The sequence below is a fragment of the Peromyscus eremicus genome, chromosome 1 (genome assembly GCF_949786415.1).
Source record: "Peromyscus eremicus chromosome 1, PerEre_H2_v1, whole genome shotgun sequence".
Lineage (NCBI taxonomy): Eukaryota > Metazoa > Chordata > Mammalia > Rodentia > Cricetidae > Peromyscus > Peromyscus eremicus.
Genome location: NC_081416.1, coordinates 85,815,324 through 85,840,322, shown reverse-complemented (window position 1 = coordinate 85,840,322; position 24,999 = coordinate 85,815,324). Strand labels below are relative to the sequence as shown.

At 38.4% G+C, this 24,999-nt stretch overlaps 1 protein-coding gene and 1 long non-coding RNA gene across 2 annotated transcripts in view; one reads left to right on the top strand and one right to left on the bottom strand.

Moving 5' to 3' along the window:
• Pik3c2a (phosphatidylinositol-4-phosphate 3-kinase catalytic subunit type 2 alpha) overlaps positions 1-24,999 on the bottom strand; it is a 111,519-nt gene that overhangs the window by 83,046 nt on the left and 3,474 nt on the right. Inside the window, exon 2 of the mRNA XM_059268351.1 lies at positions 5,215-6,345. Coding sequence (XP_059124334.1) covers positions 5,215-6,285 — 1,071 coding nt within the window. The 5' untranslated portion in view covers positions 6,286-6,345. The remainder of the gene's footprint in view (positions 1-5,214; positions 6,346-24,999) is intronic.
• LOC131915267 (uncharacterized) lies at positions 17,041-19,017 on the top strand. The gene is made up of 2 exons (XR_009380309.1): positions 17,041-17,106; positions 18,702-19,017. It is a non-coding gene; the product is annotated as an uncharacterized LOC131915267 (long non-coding RNA).

Genomic DNA, 24,999 nt, shown 5'->3' with positions numbered 1-24,999 from the left:
CTTGCTTTACAGGAACACCATACCTTTCAGGGATCCTATTCTATGCATTAGTTTGAAAATATACATTCAAAATACAAAACCTCCTAAGGCATGCAGCTCAACAGCATGTACAAGGCACTGTCTTCAATCCCTAGCATGGACACAACTATCACACTAACAAAGAAAACTACCAAAAAGATTATCATCCTCTTTTAAATGGCAACTTTCCACATTTTAAATATCGTTCCCAAAAGGGATCTCAGAAATTACCTAGTATAACAATTTCATAGATGAAGAAATGTAGATCAAGGCCAGGCATGGTAGTGCAAGTCTGTTAATCCAAGCACTGGGGAGGTACAGACAGGAGGATCAAGTTCCAGGCCTGCCTGGACTATATAGCAAGGCCATCCAGGGCTACCTAGCAAGACTACCTCAAAAAGACCAAAACAAACAAAATAAAACCCCCTCAGATCCAAGAAAATGACTTTAAACATAATTAATACTGTCCTCTTCTGGGAAAAATGTAATTTTTTTCAACAATTTCCAGATGCCTAAAGATTCTGAAGACTACTGTCTTTTCTTTTTTAGCCCAGGCTGGCCTTGAACTCACAGAGATCCACCTGGCTCTGCCTCCTGAGTGCTGGGATTAAAGGAGTGCGCCACCACCACCTGGCCTGTCTTTTCTTTTTATGACACTCATTTACTGGTACCCCTCTCAGAATACGCTCCAATAGAGTCAGGTGCAATAGAATCATAAACAACATTATGCCTCTTCAGTCACGGTTCAGTTACTCTAAGGCCTGGCAGGTAGGCTAAACTACTTCATGGCAAATGGTGTGCTACTAGTCAAGCTGTGTATGCTTAGAACTACCAAGGTCGGCTCCTTTTCTAACTCATCAGCTGGCCAATTATACTACTTTTACCTGCTTGGCTTTGACCAATAGTTCTCATTAACTTGTTTCCTTTTTTCTTTAATCCTTCCCCAATTTAACTAATGTAAAACATCTGACACTGCCCAAAGTCAGGTGTGATGGTTCACACTTGCAATCACTTGGGAAGCTGAGAAAAGCGACAGCCACAAGTCTGAGGCCTGCCTGAGCTAGAGTGAGAAAAATTAAAAAATTAAAAAAAAAAAAAAAAAGGGTTAGGGATGCAGTTCAGTTATAGAACACTTGCCTAGCAGATGTGACGCCTTAGGGTCAATTCTTGTCACAGAAACAACAAACTCTGCTTATGTGGAATAGTTCCAATAGTTAATCCCTGAAGTTTGTGACAACCACTTGACCAGAGAGCTCAGACAGGGACAAACCTTATATTTAGGAAACTATCCATTCCATTATTCCTAGAGGATGCTTTTTGAAGGGAAACACATAGAGAAAATATCAGGATAGTATTGATGGTACATTTGAAGAGGAAAAATATTTAAAACAAGCAGGAGAAGATTCACTTGGGCAAACATGAATAAATATCATACTCCTTCCCTCATCAAAGGACAGACTAGAAAGTAACCAGTCTTTGCAATCTATCTATGGGTTTAGGGGACTTAAATAAACTATTCTCAGTGTGTTCTAGTTTGCTATTTTTCTTGCCATACTCCTGGCTTCATAGACTCCAAAGCATGAGGAAACTTTCAAGTCTTCCATCAAGAGAGTCCAAGGGAGTTAGGCATCATCAGGACCACTTAGGAGAAATTTTGAAAAACTATCTTTCCCCTCAAATTCCACATTCTTTCACCCTAATCCTAAATCAGAATTGAGTGGCCTAAACTTTTCAGGACACAGTGACATACAAGCAGACCTAAGGAGTACATGTTTGAGTATCTTCTGTAACAAGGAGCTTAGTAAGTCTAAAACATCCTGACACCAGATCTTTGCTTCTAACAAAGTAATTCTCTTCCTTCCTTTGAACTAATAAAATGTTACTATGGAAAATCTGAAATACACACAAAAGGAAAATAATATAAAATGCCTAGGTATGTGGCTTCAACAACTATTAACTTGAGGCCAATCTTATTTCACTCATAACTCTCCCTACCACAACACCTCACTTGATATTAAAGTTACAGGTAATTTCATTTACAAATCATATAAAATAACTACATTAATTAATTTGATGTGTGCTCACACACTCCTTACAGTGTGCATGTGGAGATTAGAGAGCAATGTGAGGAAATATAATCTCTTTCTACCATGTATATCTTCACCATCAGGTCATCAGGCTTGGCGGCAAACATGCCCACCTGCTGGCCCATTTACAAATTCATTTATCTATCTATCTATCTATCTATCTATCTATCTATCTATCTATCTTTCTATCTATCTATCTATCTATCTATCTATCTATCTATCTATCTATCTATCTATCTTACAAGAACTGACTTAACTATAATATCAGTATTATATCAAAATAATAACATAATTCCTTATTTCATTTAATGCATACAGGTGCTTTGTCTGCATATATGTTGTGCATCATGTGCATGCCTCATACCTCTAGAAGCCAGAAGAAGGCATCAGATCCCCTGGGACTGGAATTACAAACCATTGTGGGTCACCATATAGGTGCTGGGAATTGAACTCAGGTCCTCTGAAAGAGCAGACAGTGTTCTTAACCACTGAGCCATTTCTCCAGCCTCACTTGCCTCTTAAGAATGTGTCATATAAATGGAATTATACAATACATGGACAGTGGAGATTTTTGTTGTTTGTTCTGAAACAAGGTCATAACTCTGGCTGGTCTAGCACTCACTATTAATTTAAACTGGCCTCAGAATTTGTGCCAATTCTCCTGACTGAGACTCCTAATAATTCTTAGATTATAGACATTTGATGTATGAATGTATGAATTTTTAGATCTAGTTTCTTTCAGTTTTGTTTGTTTTTCCTGCTCTGGGCAATAAACCCAGAGAGCCTTGCTCAAGCACTTTACCACTGAGCTAAACCCTCAATCCCACACTTAGCATATTTTCAAGGTTTATATAAGTATCAGGATTTCTTCATTTTTTTCTAAGGAAAAAAATATGCCATAGTATAGATACACCACATTTGTTAACCTATTCATCAGTTCAACATTTGGGCTGCTTCTACTTTGAATCTTTATTGGCTACTACGAATAAATCTTTTTTTTTTTTTTTTTTTTGGTTTTTCAAGACAGGGTTTCTCTGTTTAGTCCTGACTGTCCTGGAACTCGCTCAGTAGACCAGGCTATCCTCAAATTCACAGAGATCTGCCTGCCTCTGCCTCCTGAGTGCTGGGATTAAAGGCGTGCACTACCACTGCCCAGCGGAATAATTCATTTTTTAAAAAAGTAGACGAAGATTTTAAGTAGATATTTCTCAGTATGACATGATGACTCATGCCTGTAATCCCAGTATTTGGGAAGCTGAAGCAGGAGGATTGCTAACAGTCTGAGGCCAGTAGGAGATACACAGAGAGTTCTATAGAGTGAGACTCTTTCTCATACAAATAAACAAACAGGCCAACAAAATGATTGTGTTTGTATTTCTCCCCAAAAGGACAGTAAAAGATAAAATGGCCAGTAAAAACATAAAATGGAGGACTACAGTATAGTTCAGTGGTAGAAAGCTTGCTAAGCTTCCATAAGACCCTGGGTTTGATCCATAGTACCACAGAAAAGCAAACAAAAGCCATTAAAGAATAATCATCAACATAAAAAATGAAAAATAATAAGTATTGGAACATAGAGAAAGCTGAACTTTCATATATGTCACTGGTAGGAATGTAAACGGTGAAATACTATGGAAAACAGTACACATAGTTGGGTACATCAGCCCTTGTCTGAAATAGCAGTCCTTAGAAGGCTGAGGAATGAAGAGCATGAGTTCAAGGCCAGCCTGTGTTACATAGTGAGAGAGACTCTACAACCAAAACCAAGCAAAACAATAAACTATACACAAATAACCATATGATCACTCAAATATATTGCACCCCCTGCTCTTTTTGAGGCGAATTCTCACCATGTAGTCCTGGTGGACCTGGAAACTGCTATACAGACCAGGCTAACCTCAGACTCAGATTTGTCTGCCTCTGCCTCTCAAGTGCTTGTATTAAAGGTATGAACTACCATGCATGGGTGCTTTTTTTTTCAGCCTTAAACATTTCCGAGATCTACAGATATAATATTTGGAATGGTATGTTTGTAAAGGAAAACTCCTACCTGTGCTTGACTCTTTTTTGAGCGAAGATATACTATTCCAGTTACCCCTTAACCAACAGCGTCTCACATCTATAATCCCAGCACTTTGGCAGGCTCTAGTGGGAGGACCATTCCAAATTTGAGGCCAGTTTGAGACTTGTCTCAAATAATGGAGATGGAGAGCACTAGATGCTCTTACCAATGACTAGGTTCAGTTCCTAGCACCCACATGGTGTCTCACAACTGTCTGTAATTCTGATGCCCTTTTCTGGCCTCCACATGCACTGAACATATGTGAGGCACAGACATCCAAGCAGGCAAAACACCCATACATATAAATAAAAGTAAATCTTTAAAAAAATCCTAATTAAAAAAAAAAACCCAGAATTAAAAAAAACACATAAACTAGTAATAACCTTTACCCTACCACTCCATTCTTCTCCTTTATCAATCAATATAGGTATTTAAGGAAAAGCCTTTAAATGGCCCTTTTCCTGGCTCTCTGAAGTTATGTTTTTCTTTGTGTCTTTCATGATTAAGAAGAACAAAAGAAAATTGTTCAAATTTGTACAATGGGTGACAGACAAAATTCCTTGCTTGCCCTGAAAATAAGAGGGGAAAAAAGGTTCACATACAAGATATTACAGAAAGACCAAGAATATCTTCAATTCACCTCAGTGATGACAGATCTTCAACTAGGCTGATCTTGCTTGATTGTTTTGTGTTTTAAGACAAGGTCTCTCTATGTAGCCCTGGCTAGCCTGGTAATCACTATGTAGACCAGGCTGGCCTCAAACTCACAGGGATCCACTTGCCTCTGCCTCCTGAGTGCTGAGATTAGAGGTGAGTGCTACTAGACAGGCTTAACTAGGTTTTTATTTATAGTCTTACAAAAAATAAGCAATTTTTCAGTTGACCTAATCACATTTAATCTTTAGCCACACAACATAAGAACCATAGCAGCCTTGGAGGCAACAAAAAGCAAGATTAAAAAAACTTCCCTCCCTCAACAAATGATTCACACAAAGATGTACTCTGTTTTCCTACTGAATTTAAGAAGTTAGCAAGCAGAGACTATACCTGAGATACTTGGCCTTGGGCTTTTGTAAGTTGAGCTGTTCGAATGTTTAAAGACTGGCTTCTTGTTACAGTTGCTCCAGAAAGGTATTTTCCATTCACCTTTCTTTCTAGGTAACAACTTGCTGGAGATCTCTCTTCAAGAAGAACAGCATCCCAAGGATCCTCTGCTAGCAAAGCTGGATTCTTCTTCTCTTCTTCGTATTCTAACACCTCCACACTGTCCACCTTAGGCTTACTTAGAGGATCCAAGTCTAACCAGTCAAATTTACTGATGTCTTCAGACTTTGGAGATACCTGTAGATTGCAGACTGAAGCTTTCGAATTTGCTAATTCCAAATCAGTCCTTGCTTTCCCATTTTTTAAAAATTCTGATGTACTTGCTATTTTGTCAAATAGTTTGGCCATGTCAGGACTAACTAGTGGCCGATAGATTGGTAAACTTCCTTGTGGATGAAATGGTGTGGAAGATGGCAAAGGATATGAAAAATATGGAGACTGTCCTGGAAGTCTTAAATACATAGGTTCTGTAGACGGAAAACTAGGCATCCTTGGATTGAAGCCATTCTGGAATGTGGCCTGTTTACTGTATGCTGAAGGATAAATAGAAGGTAAAGTATATGTGGAAGGCCCAGATAATCCAGGGGGCCACTGTCCTCTTTGAACAGTAGGTCTAAGATACAGCTGTGCTGAAAATGAAGGGCTCAGAACAGGAGTAACTGGCAATACAGGGGTTTTTCTAGTCTCAAAACTGTCATCCAGCAATATCTTCTCAAGTTCAGCTTGGGTGAGTTTTTCAACATCAATATCTTCTGCTCTTTTTTGGGAATCCGACTCAGGAAATACCATGAGATCATAATCCTGTTTGTTAAAACCTTGTGTTCTTTGTCTAGTGCTGCTAGACAGCTCAAAGCCTCTAGGACTGTCAGTCATTTGTCTATCCTTCTGCAGTTTTGCTAAGGCCTCTGCTTCCATCTGTAATGCTTCTGCTTTGTCCACATCTTTGGTTCTTGTTGGTTCCGGATGTGAAGATGAACATTGTTTAAATTCATTGTTGTTGGAAATCTGAGCCATGTCCACAAAACAGACTAAACCTCTTAATCTTTTTTCTTATAGCTTCCAAAATACCAGGACCTATACATAAAAATAAACATAACACTCAGTTAGATTTTCTAAATACAAATTTATTTTGTTTAAACCTATCCCTACTGGGTGTGGTGGCAAAAGCCTTTAATTTCAGCACCTCAGGGGAAGAGGCAGGCAGATCTCTTTTAGTTTGAGGCCAGAATGGTTTATATAGTGAATTCCAGGTCAGCCAGGGATACATAGTAACATGCCATTTCAAAAACAAACAAACAAAATAAATAAATAAATAAATAAATAAATAAATAAATAAATAAGTTAAATAAAACCTACCCCATATTACTTAATTTTTGAAGCCATTTACAAAAATACACACCAATAAAATACAATAAAAGGTTTCATGAAATTCTAATGGAAAAGCATGTTAACACCTTATCCACTGTTGGGTTCAGAAGACACTGAAACATATACACTTTACCCCACTTCCTGAGTTATCAAAATACTTGGCAGAGTAAGTGAAGTTAAAGAGGCTTCATGTCAGCTGTCACAACGCCTGTCATTTCCCAGTGGCACACTGGCTTTATTCCTGGCATGAAATGACTTTAAGTACCATCCACATATTTCCAAGGCAGGGCTTATGATTATGCAACTAAAAAGTCAAAATAGTCATGATCTTTAGCTATTTATTACACTGCTCAAGAACAAATTCTTAAAATAAACAACTGTTATTGATCAAAATCTATAAAAAAACTTACTGAAGCTTTTTTTAAAACTCCAGAAATGTTTAAAATGTGTAAAGTATCAAAGCTTAGAACAGTAGGATAAGTTTTAAAATTATAAAAAGTTGTAATATTCCACTCAAATATTTTATCATACTTCAATTCATCACATAGTTTTGGGTTGCAAGGTATTTGATTACACTGTGTAAAGATGTGTCACTGTTATTGGTTTAATAAAAAGCTAAATGGCAAATAGGTAGGCAGGAGGTATAAGCAGGAATTCTAGACTGAGAGAGCTCTGGGAAGAAAAAAGAGAATTGCTAATTGGATGAAGAAAAAATAGGATATGCAGGAGGAGAGGTAAAAGCCACAAGCCACGTGGCAGCATGTAAATTAATAGAAATGGGTTAATTTAAGTTATCAGAGCCAGTTAGAAACAAGCCTAAGCTAAGGCTGAGCTTTCATAATTAATAAGAAGTCTCTGTGTCATTTTTTTTGTGAGCTGGAAGCCCAAAGAAAAATCCATCTACAGTTTTGATTACACTTCTATTTATTTGCAGTTAAATCAATACTATACTTATCCTTAAAATCTTTATTTTTATCCATGAAAGAGAATTACAGTTTATTTGAAGCCTTCTCCTTAACAGTAATATATATATTACTATATATATTATATATATATATGTATTATATATGATTAAGACAGATAGAGGCAGAAGAATCAAGAATTCAAGATCATCCACAGCTACACATGAGTTCAAGGCCAATCTGGGTTAACATGAGACTCTGTCCTCTGATTCCTGTGCCTTTTCTTCTGTTTCTTTGTCTTGTCCAACCCTGATGTGATGGGTTTTTGTTTTATCTTATATTTTATGTTGTTTTCTAATGAGAGACAGAAAGGGAGTGGATGGGTTTTTGTTTTATCTTATATTTTATGTTGTTTTCTAATGAGAGACAGAAAGGGAGTGAGTCAGATGGGAGGGGAGATGAGGAGGAACTGGAAGAAATAGAGAGAGGGGAAATTGTAACTAGGATAAATTATGTGAGGAAAAGAATCTATTTTTGAAGAAAAGGAAAACAAAAAACATGGAGCTGTCAAAAAAAATGGGGGAAGGGTGCTAGAATAATGGCTCAGTGGTTAAAAGCACTGGCTGCTCTTCCAGAGGACCCAGGTTCAATTCTTAGCACCAAGAGGATGGCTCACAACTAACTGTAACTCTAGTTCCAGAGGATCCAATGCCCTTTTCTGGCACTCTGAGTATACCAGGTACTAAAGTGGTATACATACATATATACAAAACACTCATACACATAAAATAAAACTTTTAATTCTTATTAATTTTATTGTTATCATTTTTATCCATATGAATGTTTTTCCTGCATGTATGTTTGTTAACCACATGCACGCCTGGTACCCATGGAGGTCGGCAAAGAGCATTGGATCCTCTGGAGTTGGAGTCACAGATGGTTGTGAGCTGCCATGCAGGTGCTGAGAATGGAACTTAGGTCCTTTGCAAGAACAAGTGCTTTTAAACCACTGAGACATCTCACTAGCCCCTAAGTAATTGTCTTGGTTTTTTTTTTTTTTATTAAAAAAGGAAGGAAGGAAAGAAGGAGCTATACGATCTTTTGCAAATGAAAATGTTTCAATGTCCCTCATTTTAATTTTAAAAATACAAAATTAAAGCCAGGCAGTGGTGGCGCACACCTTTAATCCCAGCACTCGGGAGGCAGAGGCAGAGGCAGATCTCTGCGAGTTCGAGGCCAGCCTGGGCTACAGAGTGAGTTCCAGGAAAGGCGCAAAGCTACACAGAGAAACCCTGTCTCAAAAAACCAAAATAAATAAATAAATAAATAAATAATTTAAAAATGCCAGATAAAAGATATAATGCAATATTTATCACTAACTTTCACGGTAACCCTTTGATCACAGAGGCTGTAGCTACTTTAAAATTCTCTAAAATAGGGCAATTACACCAGTCAATCAACTTTTTTTGTTGTTCGTTTTTTGTTTGTTTTTGTTTTTTGAGACAGGGTTTCTCTGTGTAGCTTTGCACCTTTCCTGGAACTCACTCTGTAGCCCAGGCTGGCCACACAGAGATCTGCCTGGCTCTGCCTCCCGAGTGCTGGGATTAAAGGCGTGCGCCACCACCGCCCAGCCTCAGTCAATCAACTTTTTGACACTATTTGTATACTCTAAAACAAAAGAATTAATTTAAAAGCTCCTAGACATCCATTTACAATTTAAATTTAAGCTTCAGGAAAAATAAAACAAGTCAGTCTTGTTACTCATCTAAATGCTTTCTGATCTTAACAATTCAAGATACTTAGCCAAGCATGGGTGGTTCCCTGAACACAGAGGATGATGTTCTAGAGAGCTCCAGAGGAGGCCAGCCATGAGTTCCCAGTCCAGCTTGTACTATATAGCCAGACTCTGTCAAAAAACAAGAACAGGGCCAGTGGGTTAAGGTACCTACAGCCAAACCTGCCAACCCAAGTTAAATTCTCAGTACCCACATGGTTGAAAGAAAAAGCCAGTTCCTGAAGAGAAAGCCAATTCTTGCAGGTTGTCTTCTAAACTGTCACATACACACAAACAAGATACCTAAGAAAATGAAGAAGCAATGGCTGTAGTTCAACAACAGACACAATTTTCTTTGCTGTCAGTTGCCATCATGGTTTGCATGCAGGCTCCTTGGAAGGGCCTTTCCCAGTTGGCTCTGCTCTACTGCTCTACTGCTCTACTGCCTACATCCCCAACCTAGCTGAAGGTGACATCTGACAGTGTAAGATCAGACTTACAAACTGGCCAAGAAAAGCCTGACAGCCTCAGAAATTGGTGTGATCATGAGGGGCTCATGGTGTGCCACAGGTCTGTTTTGTAACTGGTAATAAAATTTTAAGAATCCTCAAGTCCAAAAGCCTTGCGCCCCTGATCTTCCTAAGGATCTGTACCATTTGATTAAGAAAGCAGTTGCTGTCTGAAAGCATCTTGAGGATCAGAAAGGATGATGATGTTAAATTCTGCCTGACTGTGATAGACAGATGAATTTCATTGGCTTGTCATCATAAAACTAAGCAGGTCCTCCCTTCAAATGGAAGTATGAGTCATCCATGATCTCTGCATTAGTGGCATAAATCTGTCTTAACTACTCAAGCAATAAAATCACTTAAAAAACCCAGACATGATTCTAATATGACAATGATATGAAACCGATTATACCACTATTTGAAATAAAATTATGAACCTGGGAAGACAGCTCAGTCGGTAAAGTGCTTGCCACAAGGGCCTAAATTTGACCCCCAGCATCCATGTAAAAACCCAGCATGGTTGCACAGGCTTGTGATCCCAGCACTGAGGAGGTGGTTGCAGGTAGATGGATCCCCAGTGCTCACTAGTCAGCCAGCCTAGCCTAAAGAGCTAATTTCCAGTGAGTGACCCTGTCTCAAAAAGAAGATGAAGAGCACTTGAGGAAGATTACCCAATGTTGACTTCTGGTCTCCACCCCGCCCCCCCCCCCATTTATGGAAATTGTAAGTACTAATGCTTGATAAAAATCATAGTAAGTACCTACATATTTCTATCTATGTAGAGCTAGAGACACATAGATGCCATCTGTCACATAGTATATAAGCAATGTAATTCTCACAAAATTTACAAAGTTCTATTGCTAATATTTCTGGTTCACAAATGAAGAAACATAAGCACAGTTACATAATATGCCTAAAGTTAAAGAAGGTAGATGCTGGAAAAATGGCACAGCAGTTAAGAGCACTTGTTCTTTCAGAAGACCTGGGTTTGGTTTTCAGAATTCACAACCATTCATACTCATAAAATAAATAAATCTAAAAAGTAAAATAAAAATAAACTTAGAGCAGGTAGTAAGTGTGGAATAAATCCAAGCACTACTAATTTACATGATATACTTTTAAATTACTTGGAACCAGTATAGGCTTAAATCATCATAATCTATCCATCATAAATATCAAATTTCTTCCTCATTCTTGAACTATTTTTTCCTGCACTGGTAAATTTTGCTTCAGTCCTATCATGAGTCAGTTAACACTGCTATTTAGTTATAATATTCACAATTTATCAGTTAAGTTACCATCAACAAAACAAATGACAGACACATTCATAATTTCACTGAGGGCAAGAATTTTTCCTTGCTTCTACAATCAAATTTCTAATGACCAGATATACTCTTCCTTTTATTAAAGAGAAGCTCAAACTAAAAAACAAAAATCAGGCAAAAAGAGTTCATTTATTAACAATTCATCTTTTACTGGGAAAAAAAAATATCACATGGTTGGGTTTAGAATAAGTAGGGAGAGGCAATTATCTTGAAAACTAGAAGGAATATGGCAACAGAGAACTAAAAATAGTTGTTCCATCTCTGTTAAAGACTGAAATACCAATAGATAAAAAGAGAATATTTTATCTCTGATTCATGGGAAGGGAGAACTCATTTAAAAGGGAAGCCAAGTACTTTGGTATTAAGCACTAATTTGTCACAAAAAGATAAAATGGAAGACACAGAATGCACAGAATTTAAATGACATTTTAATATTTTTAACAATTTTATTAATAAAAACAAATGGATGAAATATTTTAACAATATATTTTATTTTAATATATCTAAATTATCACATTACAAATAATCAAAATAAAAATGAGTAGAGGTTTTTCTTCTTTTAGTACTGAATCTTTGAAATTTGATGTTTATTTTATACTTACTCATCACAAGTGAACTAGTTTACCTTTGTTTTAGGTTCTTTGATACAGAGTTTCACCTAGCAGAGGCCAGACTTGAACATACTATCTAGCTAAAGATTAATTTCTAATCCTCCTGCCTCTCTCTTCCAAGTGCTGGGATTACAGGTCCATGTTACTGGGATTAGAGTCCTGCATCACCATACCCAGCAAACTAGTTACATGTGCACACAGTTCAGAATCATAGTTTAAAAGTAAAGGTTTAGGGGGAATAAGGGAAACAAGCATCATACCCTCTGCACATTAATGGGATGTATTATAACGAAACAGTTCCCAACAGCCACCTCTTTCCTCAAGCCAGAAAAGCAATTAAAATGTTTATTATTTGGGAAGAGAACAAATTTTCTTTTTATTTAAGTCTAAAGATAATCTGTGGTCTTTACATAAAAGCTATCTTATCTTTTGTAACTTATCATAATTTTTATTTTTTTGCAGCACAAGAAATCAAACCAAAGACATGTAAAGTAACTGCTTTACCACTGAGCTCTAAACCCAGCCCTCTTCATAACCTTTGTAGTTTTAAAGTATGTAACTTCTAATTAACAATATTCTAGAATTATAAACTTAACATTCCATAAACAATATATTTATGGCTGGAGAGATGGCTCAGTGGGTAAGAGTGCTCGCTCAGAAAGAGGACCCGAGTTCAAATCCCTAGCATCCACGTAAAAATTGAGCATGGAGCAGAGCATGGTGGCACACGCCTTTAGTCCCAGCACTTGTGAGGCAGAAGCAAGCAGATCTCTGTGAGTTCGAGGCTAGCCTGGTCTACAAAGTGAGTCTAGGACAGCCAGGGCTACACAGAGAAACCATCTTGAAAAACCAAAACCAAACCAAACCAAACAACAAAAACTGAGCATGGTACCACATGCCTAGAACCAGAACATTGGGGGGATATAAGCAGACACCAGAAGTTTGCTAACCAGCCAACCTAGCATAAACAGGGAGCCTGATTCAGGCTCAGTAAAAACTTTTATCCCTCAAAATAAGGTGGGAAAGTGAAAAAGAAAGGCAGCTCATGACACACTCTGGCCTCTGTATATGCATGCACAAATATACACACCCACACACAAAGAATGCATTCTATAGGTGGTGGCTGGAGAGATGATTTAGCAGTTAAAAGCACTAGTTGCTTTTGCATAAGACCTAGGTTCAATTCCCAGAACCCACATGTGACTTACAACTAGCTCGAATGCTAGTTCCAAGGGACCCAATGCTTTCTTTTGGTCTCTGAGGGCATCAGGCATGCAACAGGTGCATATGCATGCATGCAGGCAAAATACTCACAGTCATAAAAATTTTTTTAAGCAGGGTGGTGGTGGCACACACCTTTAGTCCCAGGACTCAGGAGGCAGAAGCAGGCAGATCTCTGTGAGTTTGAGACCAGCTTGGTCTACAGAGTTGAGTTCAAGGATGGTCAGGGCTCTACACAGAGAAACCTTGTCTGGAAAAACAAAACAACAACAACAACAAAAAAAATGTTTTTAAATATATTTAGGTGTAAGAAAAGTCATAAGAGCAGAGTTTATGTATAGCTACTGCATACAGAAGGCCTCCCTAGCTTGGTTCAAAATCTATAACCCATATGAAATTTTCATAATGTTTGGGGTACATACATTAAAAAAAATATTTATTTTTAATCATGTACATCACTGTTTGGCAACATACATGCATGTATGTATACTGCTTGTATGCCTGGTATCCACAGAGGCCAGAAGAGGATTTCAAATCTCCTAGCACTGGAGTTATAGATGGTTGTAAACTTCCACATACATGCTGGAAACTGAATTGAATTCTCTGCAAGAACACTAAGTACTCTCAACCACTCAGCCATCTCTCCAGTCTGGTACATAAACATTTTAATAAATAACGTGACAAAGGAAAGCACCATGAAATTTGTTCACTTCCTCAATGATGTTTCCTAGATGCATAATATGCACCCTACACTGTTCTCAGTGATGAAAAGCAAAATAAAGAACTTAACTATAAAATGTCTGTGGAAAGCAATAACCCAAGAAGAAAGAATTATCTACTTACAATGTACAGCAGGAATTAATCTTCCTAATATATAACAGAGAACCATAAGGGAAAAAAATTGACAACAATGTAGTAAAATGAAAGAGTCTGAATATGCAGTTCATAAAAAAGTAAAGATGCCTAATATACTTGCTCTTATTGAGACAACAGCAATTAAACTATACTAAACCTTCATATCAAACTATATCCCCAATTCATGAATGAGAAAATAATGAACTAAGAAACTATTTTATGAAATTTAAAAATTTACAGTAAAATAGATGATGAGGTTAATAAAGATCAGAGAAGAAAACAGTAACATATAAATATACATCAGAAAACTGAAGTAGCTGGCAATAACGATCAAACCAAAAAAAAAAAAAAAAATTAAAATCAGTGTGGTAGCACAAGCTTGTAACCCCAGAACTCAGGAAGTGGAGGGAAGAAGGTCAGGAGTTCACGATCACCCTCAGCTATGTATTTATTTTATGCGTATGAGTATTTTGACTGTATGTATGTCTGTGTATCACATGCATGGAATGCCCATACCAGTCAGAAGAAAGCATCAGATCCCCTTAGTACTGGAATTACAAACAGTTGTTAGCTGCCATGTAGGAGCTGGGACTCAAACCACAGCATCCTCAGCTATATATAACAGAGTCCAAGGTCAGTCCGAGCTATATGAGAACCTGTCTCAAAAGCAAAACACTTAAAACAAAATACATATTTTTTAAAAAATATGTGCTTATTATGGTAGTTATCTTAACTGGTGATGAGCAGAAGGGAAGCTCCTTCTTCTAGTGAAGGTATCAACAACTCATACTTAATGGGAAACCTTGAAATTTTCCTTATGGTCATAAACAAAAGCAGAATGCCAACTATCACCTTAATTCAACATTTTAACCAGTTCTAGACAGTACAGTAAGGTAAGAAAAAGAAATAATGGATCAAACAGGAAAAATCAAACTACTGGTTGACTATTCTCTATCTGAAATGCTTGAGACAAGAACTATTTCACATTTTAGAATATTTGCATATTGAGATGTACCCAAGTTCTAAACAGGAACATATTTAATATACACCTTATACAGAGCACAAATATAACTGTATATTTTTTCTTCTCATTGTTTTGTTTTATGAGACAAAATTTTACTGTATTGCTTAAGCTGGTCTTGAATCCATGGCAACCCACCTCCCTCAGGCTCTCAAAGTCTGCTGTAAACCACCAAATATCTTGGTAACTTTAGAGATTTGGGAGTAGTACTAGGGATTGAGTTTGAGACCTCACATGTGCTAGGCAAGCTCTCTATCCCAGCCTGGGAGCTACCTTAAAGGGACAAATTGAGCCGGGTGGTGGTGGTGGCGGCGGTGGCGGCGGCGGCGGCGGCGGCGGCGGCGGCGGCGGCGCACGCCTTTAATCCCAGCACTCGGGAGGCAGAGCCAGGCGGATCTCTGTGAGTTCGAGGCCAGCCTGGTCTCCAAAGTGAGTTCCAGGAAAGGCGCAAAGCTACACAGAGAAACCCTGTCTCGAAAAAAAAAAAGGGACAAACTGTAAGCCACCCATTTCCTTCTCGTGCACATGTGCATGCGCTGTTTTTCAAAGCCATATGATCCCTTTTAGTTGGATCAAAATACATTACTCCTGTGAGAAGTATACTTCATGTCTGCTTGGGAAGTATATATACGTGCCTTGAGTTCAATAGAGCAATTTTGCTAGAGATAAAAAAGAAAACCTAGGTGACATCTATGTGCATCTAAAGACCTAAAGACATGAAAGCAATTGATACTGCCCTCATAGAATGTAGAAAATGAAAAGAGAAGCAAAAGAGAAATCTAGAGACTCAATAATACTTGAGTAGGAAACAAACTGGAAAAAAAGATAGTGAAATAGAGAAATAAAATGCTCTAATGGTCAGTATTATCAGAATCTAGAGAGTCAAGATAAAGACTGGAAAAAAACACATGGGAAATCCAAAGGCTTCTCAGTGACTTTATGAGAAACAGACTTATTAAAATATATTCTCCTAAAAGTTCACACTTAATCAAAGCACTTTGGAGGCAGAGGCAGGAGGATCTCTGTGAGTTTGAGGATAGCCTAGTCTATATGGAGTTCCAAGACAGCCAGGACTACATGAAAACCTGTCACAGAAAAAAAAAAAAAATTCACTCAGACCAGGTGTAATGGCACATGCTATTGATCTCAGCACTCAGGAGGCAGAGGCAGAGCTCTGTAAATTCAAGACCAACCTGGTCTATATAGTGATTCCTTATCTCAAAAAAAAAAAAATCATTAAATTAAATTAAATCCACAGGGCTGGAGAGATGGCTTAGTACATAAGAGTATGCATTGCTATTGAAAACAACCAGAGTTCAGTTCCCAGAGAGAAATTATGATATCCAATGCATCTATGTCAAGTAGCTCACAACTACCTGTAGTAAGATGTGTGAAGTTAGCGTCAAATCATTTTATTACATAGATGGTACATTCTTTAAGGAAGTAAAGGGTTATGAAGAGTTGTGTGTTTATCTCATGTATTTCAGGCTGGTCTTGAACTCCTGATTCTCCTGCCTTCACTTCCTGAGTGCATGGATTATAGGCACTAGTCCCCATGCTTGACTGAAGTAAGCTTAATTTTATATACTGTATAAATAATTTAGCCTTGTCTAGAAAGAAGTCTGTTTTGACATACCTGATAGGAATGCCATTGCTTAGTGGGACTGGCCATCTAGAACGACCAACTATATGACTTGGGATAGGAAAAACTCTGGGTGATAGTGTGATCTAAATTCAACCTGGAGACTGAGTTCAACCACACGGGCACTCTACCAACCATGCCTATGTAACGAAGACATACTGAGAAAAAGAATCTGGTTCCTGAAATTCATGTGAGAATCCCTGGTTGTCAATACTCCATGCATACTATTACACACAGATACTGAGAGCATAACACATTCTGACTTCATGGGGAAAAAAACTACCAGAAGTTCCACGTTGGGAACACTCCTGGACTTTGCTCTACATGCTCTTTTCCTTGGCTGATTTTAATCTATCCTTTCCCTGTAATAAACCATTAACCACAAGTATAACAGCGTTCAGCAAGTTTTATGTATCCTAACATTATCAAACCTAAGGGTGGTTTGGAGAACTCTGCCTTTCAGTGTGCAGTTCATGTTTGACATGAGGGTAGTCTTATGGGCATTATGCCCTCAGAGGTGAGGTAATAATAAAGACAGTAAGGCAGATCTGAAACACAGAAAGACAGGAAGCAGGACTGAAGAACTTCCTAGAGACAGGACAACCTGGTTAGTGAGGCTGACAACATAGATCTATAGAATCATGTTAGTGTTCAGAATCCATATTTTGCTGATGAGATGTCATGGTTCTTTTCCAAAGTTATTTTATCTATTTATTTGCAGTTTGAGTAGCTCTATGTAAGTTTTAAATACTCTAGATCAATCTAAATCAGCTCCTACATTATATAAACCTTGTATAATAGACAACTACAAAGAACCAAATAAAATTGACAGCAGGGCATAGAGCAGTTGTTGTCAACCTGTGGGTAGCAACCCTTGGGGGGGGGGGTTGTCAAACAACCCTTTCACAGGGGTTGCCTAAGACCATTAGAAAACATGGATATTTACCTTGTAGTTCATAAAAGTAGCAACCTAACTGTTATGAAGTAGCAACAAAAATAAATTTATGTTTGGGGTCACCACAACAGGAAAAGTATTAAAGGGTTGCAGGATTAGGAAGGTTGAGAATCACTGGCATTGAGGCTCACACTTGTAATCTCAGCAGTGAGGAGACTGAGAAAGGACTGCCATAAGTTCAAGGCTACCCACAAGCTTACATATAGAGTTGTAAGTCAGCCTGGGCAAGGAAGACAGAGATAGACTTTATGCACAAGAATTTACCCTGTCTAAAAAACCTTTACTATTCTGTAGAAAATGGACAAATGAAAACAAAAACGGATAGCTTGGGATATAGATCAACAGAAGAGAGCTTTGCCTAGCATGGAAAGGGCTGTGGGTTGCTTGGCAAAAAGAGGGAGAGAAATAGGGAGACACAAGAGACAAATAAGCAGATAAAATGAAGGAACTACCTATGACTTGGAGTAAGGATGATGGCAATGGAAATGTTAGAAGTCATTTGATTTAAACAGAACATGCTAAGTTTAGCCAGTAAGTGAAATGGAAAAACAAAAAATCATTTAGCTGGGGAGGTAGATGTTATATTTATTTTTAGTACTGAAACAAAATGAAGCATGGGAAAAACTAAGAAGAGTTTCCCCAAGATTCTTCATGATCTTAAAGACAGGGAAAGCCAGCATGGTATCTCACACTTGTAATTCTAGTACTCAGGAGGTTCACTATAATTTTAATGTCAGCTTGCTCCACCTAGAGAGTTCCAGGCCAGCCAGGCCTACATAGTGTAACCCTGTCTCAAAAGGAAGAAAAAGCAGGTAAGGACTTCCAGAGCTCCAGTACCTGCCAGGTCAGAGACAGTGAGATGGCTCAGTGGATAAAGTGCTTGCCACATAAACTGTAAAGAGAGGAGCATGGAAGTTCAAGAATGGAGTGGGAAGCAACTAATCCTACCTGTATTTTAATTAAATCATATGTGTGTATGAGGTGTGTAGGGGTGCTCATGCCATAGTACTTTGTGAGTTGGTTCTCTCTTTCCACTACATGGGTCCCAGGGATCCAACTCAGGTTGTCAGGCTTGGTGGTTAAGTTTCTTTACCCACTAACTCATCTTGCCAAGTCATATTTTTAAATTTTAAAATGTTTTGTATAAGTATATTTGTATATTAATAAAGAGCTTAAGTCTTCTATCTTGGCAACAAGCAATGGCTATACAGTAATCTAATAAGCACTAATCATTGTTCCACTCTCAGCCCTTAAGAGCAACATTTTGAACATCCAGAATATAGCCACAACAACCTTCTGTGCCTAGACAAGGGTCTTATTGCGTATGAGTAGGAGGGGTCAAGGAAGAGAAGACACAGTCACAGAAAGAAGCTTATTCTGAAAGGCAACATGCTGACCACAAAGTTTGCACTCTAACTTGATTTCCCAACAGAAGTACTTAGTGGAGATAATTGCTGAACTTTGGACTACTTTTCTGTTCATTCATTTGACATGAATCATTAAATATACCTTGACATTACCGAAATTTCACATGACAAATAACAGTAAACCTTTTGTGCTAAATGTTATGATATATGCCTCCATTTTCAACATGGCTTAAAAGAGGAGAAAAATTAAAACTGAGAAACACAACTAAGAATCACAAAGTAAAGAACAGTAATAAACAATAAAAAACTGAGCCAAGCTGGGAATGTGCTTAGTTGGTAGAGTGCTTACTAGCATGCGTGAATATATTTGTGTATATGTGTGTGTGTATTTGTGTCCAACCATTGAAATGAGCATCGATATGCTTCAACACTAAGAAGTCCAAGCCTGGACTGGAGAGATGGCTCAGAGGTTAAGAGCACTGGTTGCTCTTACAGAGGTCCTGAGTTCAATTCCCAGCAACCACATGGTGGCTCACAACGATCTGTAGTGAGATCTGGTGCCCTCTTCTGGCCTATAGGCATACATATATAATAAATAAATAAATCTTAAAAAAAAAAAAAAAAGTCCAAGCCCATGAAAAGATGCTGAGCAATATTAGTCAGAAGGGAGATGCAAATCAAAACCACAACCAGGCCGGGCGGTGGTGGCGCACGCCTTTAATCCCAGCACTCGGGAGGCAGAGACAGGTGGATCTCTGTGAGTTCGAGGCCAGCCTGGGCTACCAAGTGAGTTCCAGGAAAAGGCACAAAGCTACACAGAGAAACCCTGTCTCGAAAAACCAAAAAAAAAAAAAAAAAAAACCACAACCAGACACACTTCAAACCTACTTGATGACTATAATTTTTTAATGGAAAATATGAAGTAGTGACACATATATGCAGAAACTGAAACTCTCATATTTTGCTGATAAGGGTTGCAAAATGGTGCAGCCACTCTGAAAAACACTTTTGTGTGCTTCCTCTAGAATGTAAACATAATTACTGTTTGAACCAGCAATGCTACTCCTACTCAAAAGAAATGAAAACAGACACTTATATTTACACATCAATCTGTGTAAGGACACTGTGCTGACCAAACAGTGTGCGATCTTAGTATAAGCATCATTATTTACAATAGCCAATAGATGCAATAACCAAATATCCATCAATGAATTGATATACAAAATATGGTATATGCATAGAACAGAATATTATCTAGTCATAAAAAATAATGACAAATACTGTACTATAGATGATCCTTAAAGACATTATACTAAATGAAATAAACCAAACAAAGCAAACAAAATATGGTATCATTCCACTTACAGGAAATATCTAGAATAAGAAATTCAGAAACAAAGTAGAGTAATGGTTATCAAGGAAAGAAGAGGCTGGTAAGATGAAATAGTTACAGTTTAATGTTCAGAGTTTCATTTTGCAGTGATAAAAGTTTTTTAAATAGACAGTGGTGATAGACAGCATTGTAACTAATGCCACTGAACTATAAAAGAGCAAATCTCTCTCTCTCTCTCTCTCTCTCTCTCTCTCTCTCTCTCTCTCTCTGTGTGTGTGTGTGTGTGTGTGTGTGAGAGAGAGAGAGAGAGAGAGACAGACAGACAGACAGACAGAGACAGAGACAGAAACAAAGAGAGTATCTAAGACTGTGACTGACTTGAGGGTATAGTTCAGTAGCAGAGTTCTTATCCAGTAGGTACAAGGCCCTGGGTTCAAGTCCCAGTATCATGTACCCACTGGGTCCTGGTTCACATGCTTTTAATCCTAGCTCTCAGAAGGCTAAGGTAGGAGAATCAAGAAGTTAAAGGCCAGCCTGATCTACAAAACTAGAATCTAACTCAAAACGAACACAATCTTTCTTCTTTCTTTTCTACTCCCTTTTTGCTGACAGGGTCCTTGTGTAGCTCAGGTTGCCCCAGACTCACTACACTAAGTAGCAACGGATAAACATGAACTCTTGATCTTTTTGCCTCTGTTGAGCTCTAAGACCACAGGTGTGAGCCACCAAACTTGATCTCAGAGCTCCACGAAAGCTAGGCAAGCACACTAGCAATGAAGCCAGATCCCCAGTCCTGCATTTCTCTGTCTAGCTGCTGTGGTGCCAATTCTGTGACTGGTGTTTTCCATGTTCCATGAAGTGCTCTTTGGGAGCACAGATGTCTAGTTAGATGAATTTATGGGTTTTATATATTAAAACATACCTCAGTAGCTATGACTGGAAAAAGAAAATCAACTGCAGTTAGTGGGTGTGGTGGTTCACACTTGCAACCCTAGCACTTAAAAGGCTGGGGCAGTAGGAGTGCCATGAGTTCAAGGCCAACCTAGGCTACAGAATGAAAGTGTAACTCAAAAACAACAATAACAAAAGAGCAACCACTGTCAAACATTTCAATACACACAGAATTCTAGTCTAAAAACTTTGTGGCAGAGCACTCATCTAGTATTCTAGCATGCAAAAGGGGAAGGGGAGGAGGTCTAGTCAGACAAAAGTGGATCATTCCAAGCCAGGTATGGGGTACACAACTGTAATTCCAGCATTCAGAGACCAAGACAGAAGGATTGGGGGGTCTTCAAGTCTACCCTGAGTTACCAGTGAGAATCCTCCCTCCAAAAAAAGAGAGGAAGTATAAATTGTGTATTCCCTGGAGCTAAAAAAAAAATCACCCTTTTCCATTTAGCACAATAGTCTAAAACAGATTTATGCATTAAACTATAAAGTGTTTATCAGAACAGTCATAAATTCTACTATGAACAGATAAAGTGACTTAATAAATAAACCAATGCAGTTACAGCCACTCACAGCACTGTGGTTTTGTTTCTAAGAATAGTTAGTCTACTTCAGAGCTTATCTTGTAGGAAGAGCATACGTGTTTACTTACTCTCCCAAACTGAAAATAGAACATTTGAAAAAAGCATTTTCCTGATTCCTAATTAGACTGCATTTTTTGAAACATCACTCATGTTTTAGTCCCTCCTCACCAGAAGGCATTATCAGCATGATCTCCTCTCATTCATTTTCATATACTTTCACCTGGAAAGAAGGTTGTGGTTTTGCTTTGTTCTCTCATTACACAGTGGAACTTTAATAACAATTTCTTAGACATGTGTGGCCCACAATATAACTCTAACATTCATGAAGCAGAGAGAGTAGGATTACTCTAAGCTCAAGCCCAGCACAGGCTGGCTACACTGGGAGACCATTTCTTGAAAGAAGAAAAAGGTAGGCAGGTAGGTAGGTGGGTAAGTAGGTAGGTGGATGGGTGGGAGGGAGGGAGGGAGGGAGGGAAGAAAGGAAGGTCGGTCAGGTGTGCATACCTGCAATGCCAGTACTTGGTAAGTAGAAGCAGGAAAATCAAGAGTTCAAGGTCATCTGTGACCATATAGCAAGTTCAAATCCAGCCTAGGCTCTGTGATCCTATCTCAGAAAAATATTGTCATATGGATTATAATTGGTTTCTCCAGGTTGGACTATAAACTTGCTCATCTTTGAATAAACACTCCAAAAATAGGCTACATGTGAACATTAAAACACCAACTTAAAAAACACAGTGAAAAGAACACTGGGCCAGCACTGGATTCAAGCAGTGCCTTCTAGACACTATGCTACATAAGTCAAAATATATTTAGGCCTCATTTTCTTCTCTAAGAAGACAAGAATATTTACTATTTATTTGAATAAGGTCTTGAGGAATAAAAGCATTAGTTAAGCTATAATCAGCAATCAATGCAAACATCAGGCTTTTATTATTGTTGGTCTAAGTCAGTGGTTCCCAATGCTGTAACCCTTTAATACAGTTCCTTATGTTGAGGTGACCCCCAACCATAAAATTATTTTCATTGCTACTTCATAACTAATTTTGCTACTGTTATGAATTGTAATGTAAATATCTGTGTTCTCTGATTGTCTTAGGTGAATGCTGTGAAAGGGTTGTTCAACACTCCAAGGGGTTGCAACCCATAGGTTGACAACCACTGGTTTAAGCTATCTACTTCTAGTGTTTGTTTCTAACAAATCTCAATGTACACTACTTGATTCAATATTATAATGGATACATATTATACACTACTTGATTGTTTCTATAGCGTAACTGTTAAGCTAGGTATGTGTGTGCCTGTAATTCCATGCACTTAGGAGGCTGAGGCAGGCCAACAAGTTCCAGGACAGCCTGAATTGCATAAGATAATGGTGCTTCATGTCCATAATGCAGCACTTGGAAGGCTGGAGCAGGAGGACTACTCCAGTTCTGGACCAATCTGAACTAAATTGTAAGACCCTATCTCACAGTAAGACTTAGAGAAAGTATTATGTGTTTAACAGTAAGGATGTTGATTAAATAGTATTTTAATGTATTCTCAAAGTTAAGAGATAAATACCAACAGCTAAGCCAACAAAAATTGATTTTAAATTTATTTAAAACGTATTTTTAGCCGGGCGGTGGTGGCGCACGCCTTTAATCCCAGCACTCGGGAGGCAGAGACAGGCGGATCTCTGTGAGTTCGAGGCCAGCCTGGACTACCAAGTGAGTTCCAGGAAAGGCACAAAGCTACACAGAGAAACCCTGTCTCGAAAAACCAAAAGCCAAAAACAAACAAACAAACAAACAAAAAAACATATTTTTAAAATTCCACTTATTTTACATCCAAATAGCTGAATTTAAATTTTTAAGAAATCCAAGGTGGGTTATAGTGGTGCTCGTCATCCTAGCACTTGGTAGATAGAAGCAGGAGGAGCTAGACTTCATGGTCCTCCTCAGCTACAATCTGAAGCCAGCATAGGCTTCATGAGGCCCTACCTACAAAAGGAAAAAGAAATCCAGAAAGCAGTTCACAGTTGTATTTATTTCCATTTTAACTGTCAAAAATGACTCTGTGTACATCTCATTTTTTTTAAATCTACCACATCAGAAACAACACATAGGCTGGGTGTGGTGGCACATGCCTTTAATCTCAGCAGTCAAGAGGCAGGGGAAGGCAGAGCTCTGTGAGTTTAAGGCATCTCTACATGGCAAATTTCAGGCCAGGGCTACACAGTAAGACCGAGTGGATAATGTCCCAAAAAATTAAAAATCCTAGTGTCAGGGATGGTATATGATACCCCTTCCTAAGTTTGTTGGATAATGAAGCCCCCCCCCCCCAATACAGGCTATTGCTACTGCTCTCTGTTGCCAACCAGAACAAGGTAATAAGACACTATTGCTGAAGATACCAAACACTTCTGGTTGTAGGACATACAGAAACCAAGCTACAGCTGAGCTGGAAACTTCCTCCTTGCTACCTACTTTTTACCATGTCAGAAGGCATTATGCAGGTTACTGGAAAAGTCATCAACACTCTTACTCTGCTATGAATCCTGTAAGCTATAATACTAACCTTCTGGCTAAGATGTGCCCACTGGTGCAATAGTGGCATTGCTGTTGTCTTAGTTAGGGGTACTATTGCTGTGATGAAACACCAAGACCAAAAGCAAATTGGGGAGGAAAGGGTTTGTTTGGCTTATGCTTGCAAATCATTGTTCATCATTGAAGGAAGACAGGACAGGAACTCAAACAGGGCAGGAACTTGGAGGAAGAAGCAGATTCAGAAGCCACAGATGTGTACTGCTTACTGGCTTGCTCAGTCTGCTTTCTTATAGAACCCAGGACCACCAGCCCAGGGGTGGCCCCACCCACAATGGGCTGGACCTTCCCACATCAATCACTAATAAGAAAATGCTCTACAGGCTTGCCTACAGCCAGATCTTGAGGAGGCACTTTCTCAGTTAGGGTTCCCTCCTCTCATATGACTCCAGCCTGTGTCAAGTTGACATAAATTAGCTAGAACAGATGTTATGAGGGCAACCAACTGCTTCTAATTGGATTTGAGGCCCACTCCATTGAGAAATTCATGTCTTGTACTGCAGATATATAGAGATCATAGGCCCAAGGAGAGGAACCTATTACTGTTATTTTGCTAAATGGACAGTATTAAACTGCCCTCAAGATATTTATGTTTATATAAATTAGTGCTATTCTCAGTGTAGATCAGGGCTTCTGTTTCCAGAGGATGTAAGATAATGAGACTTATGACTAGTCAATGTGCTGAAAACAACTCACTGCTAAGGGCTTGGCCTTATACAGGACATCAC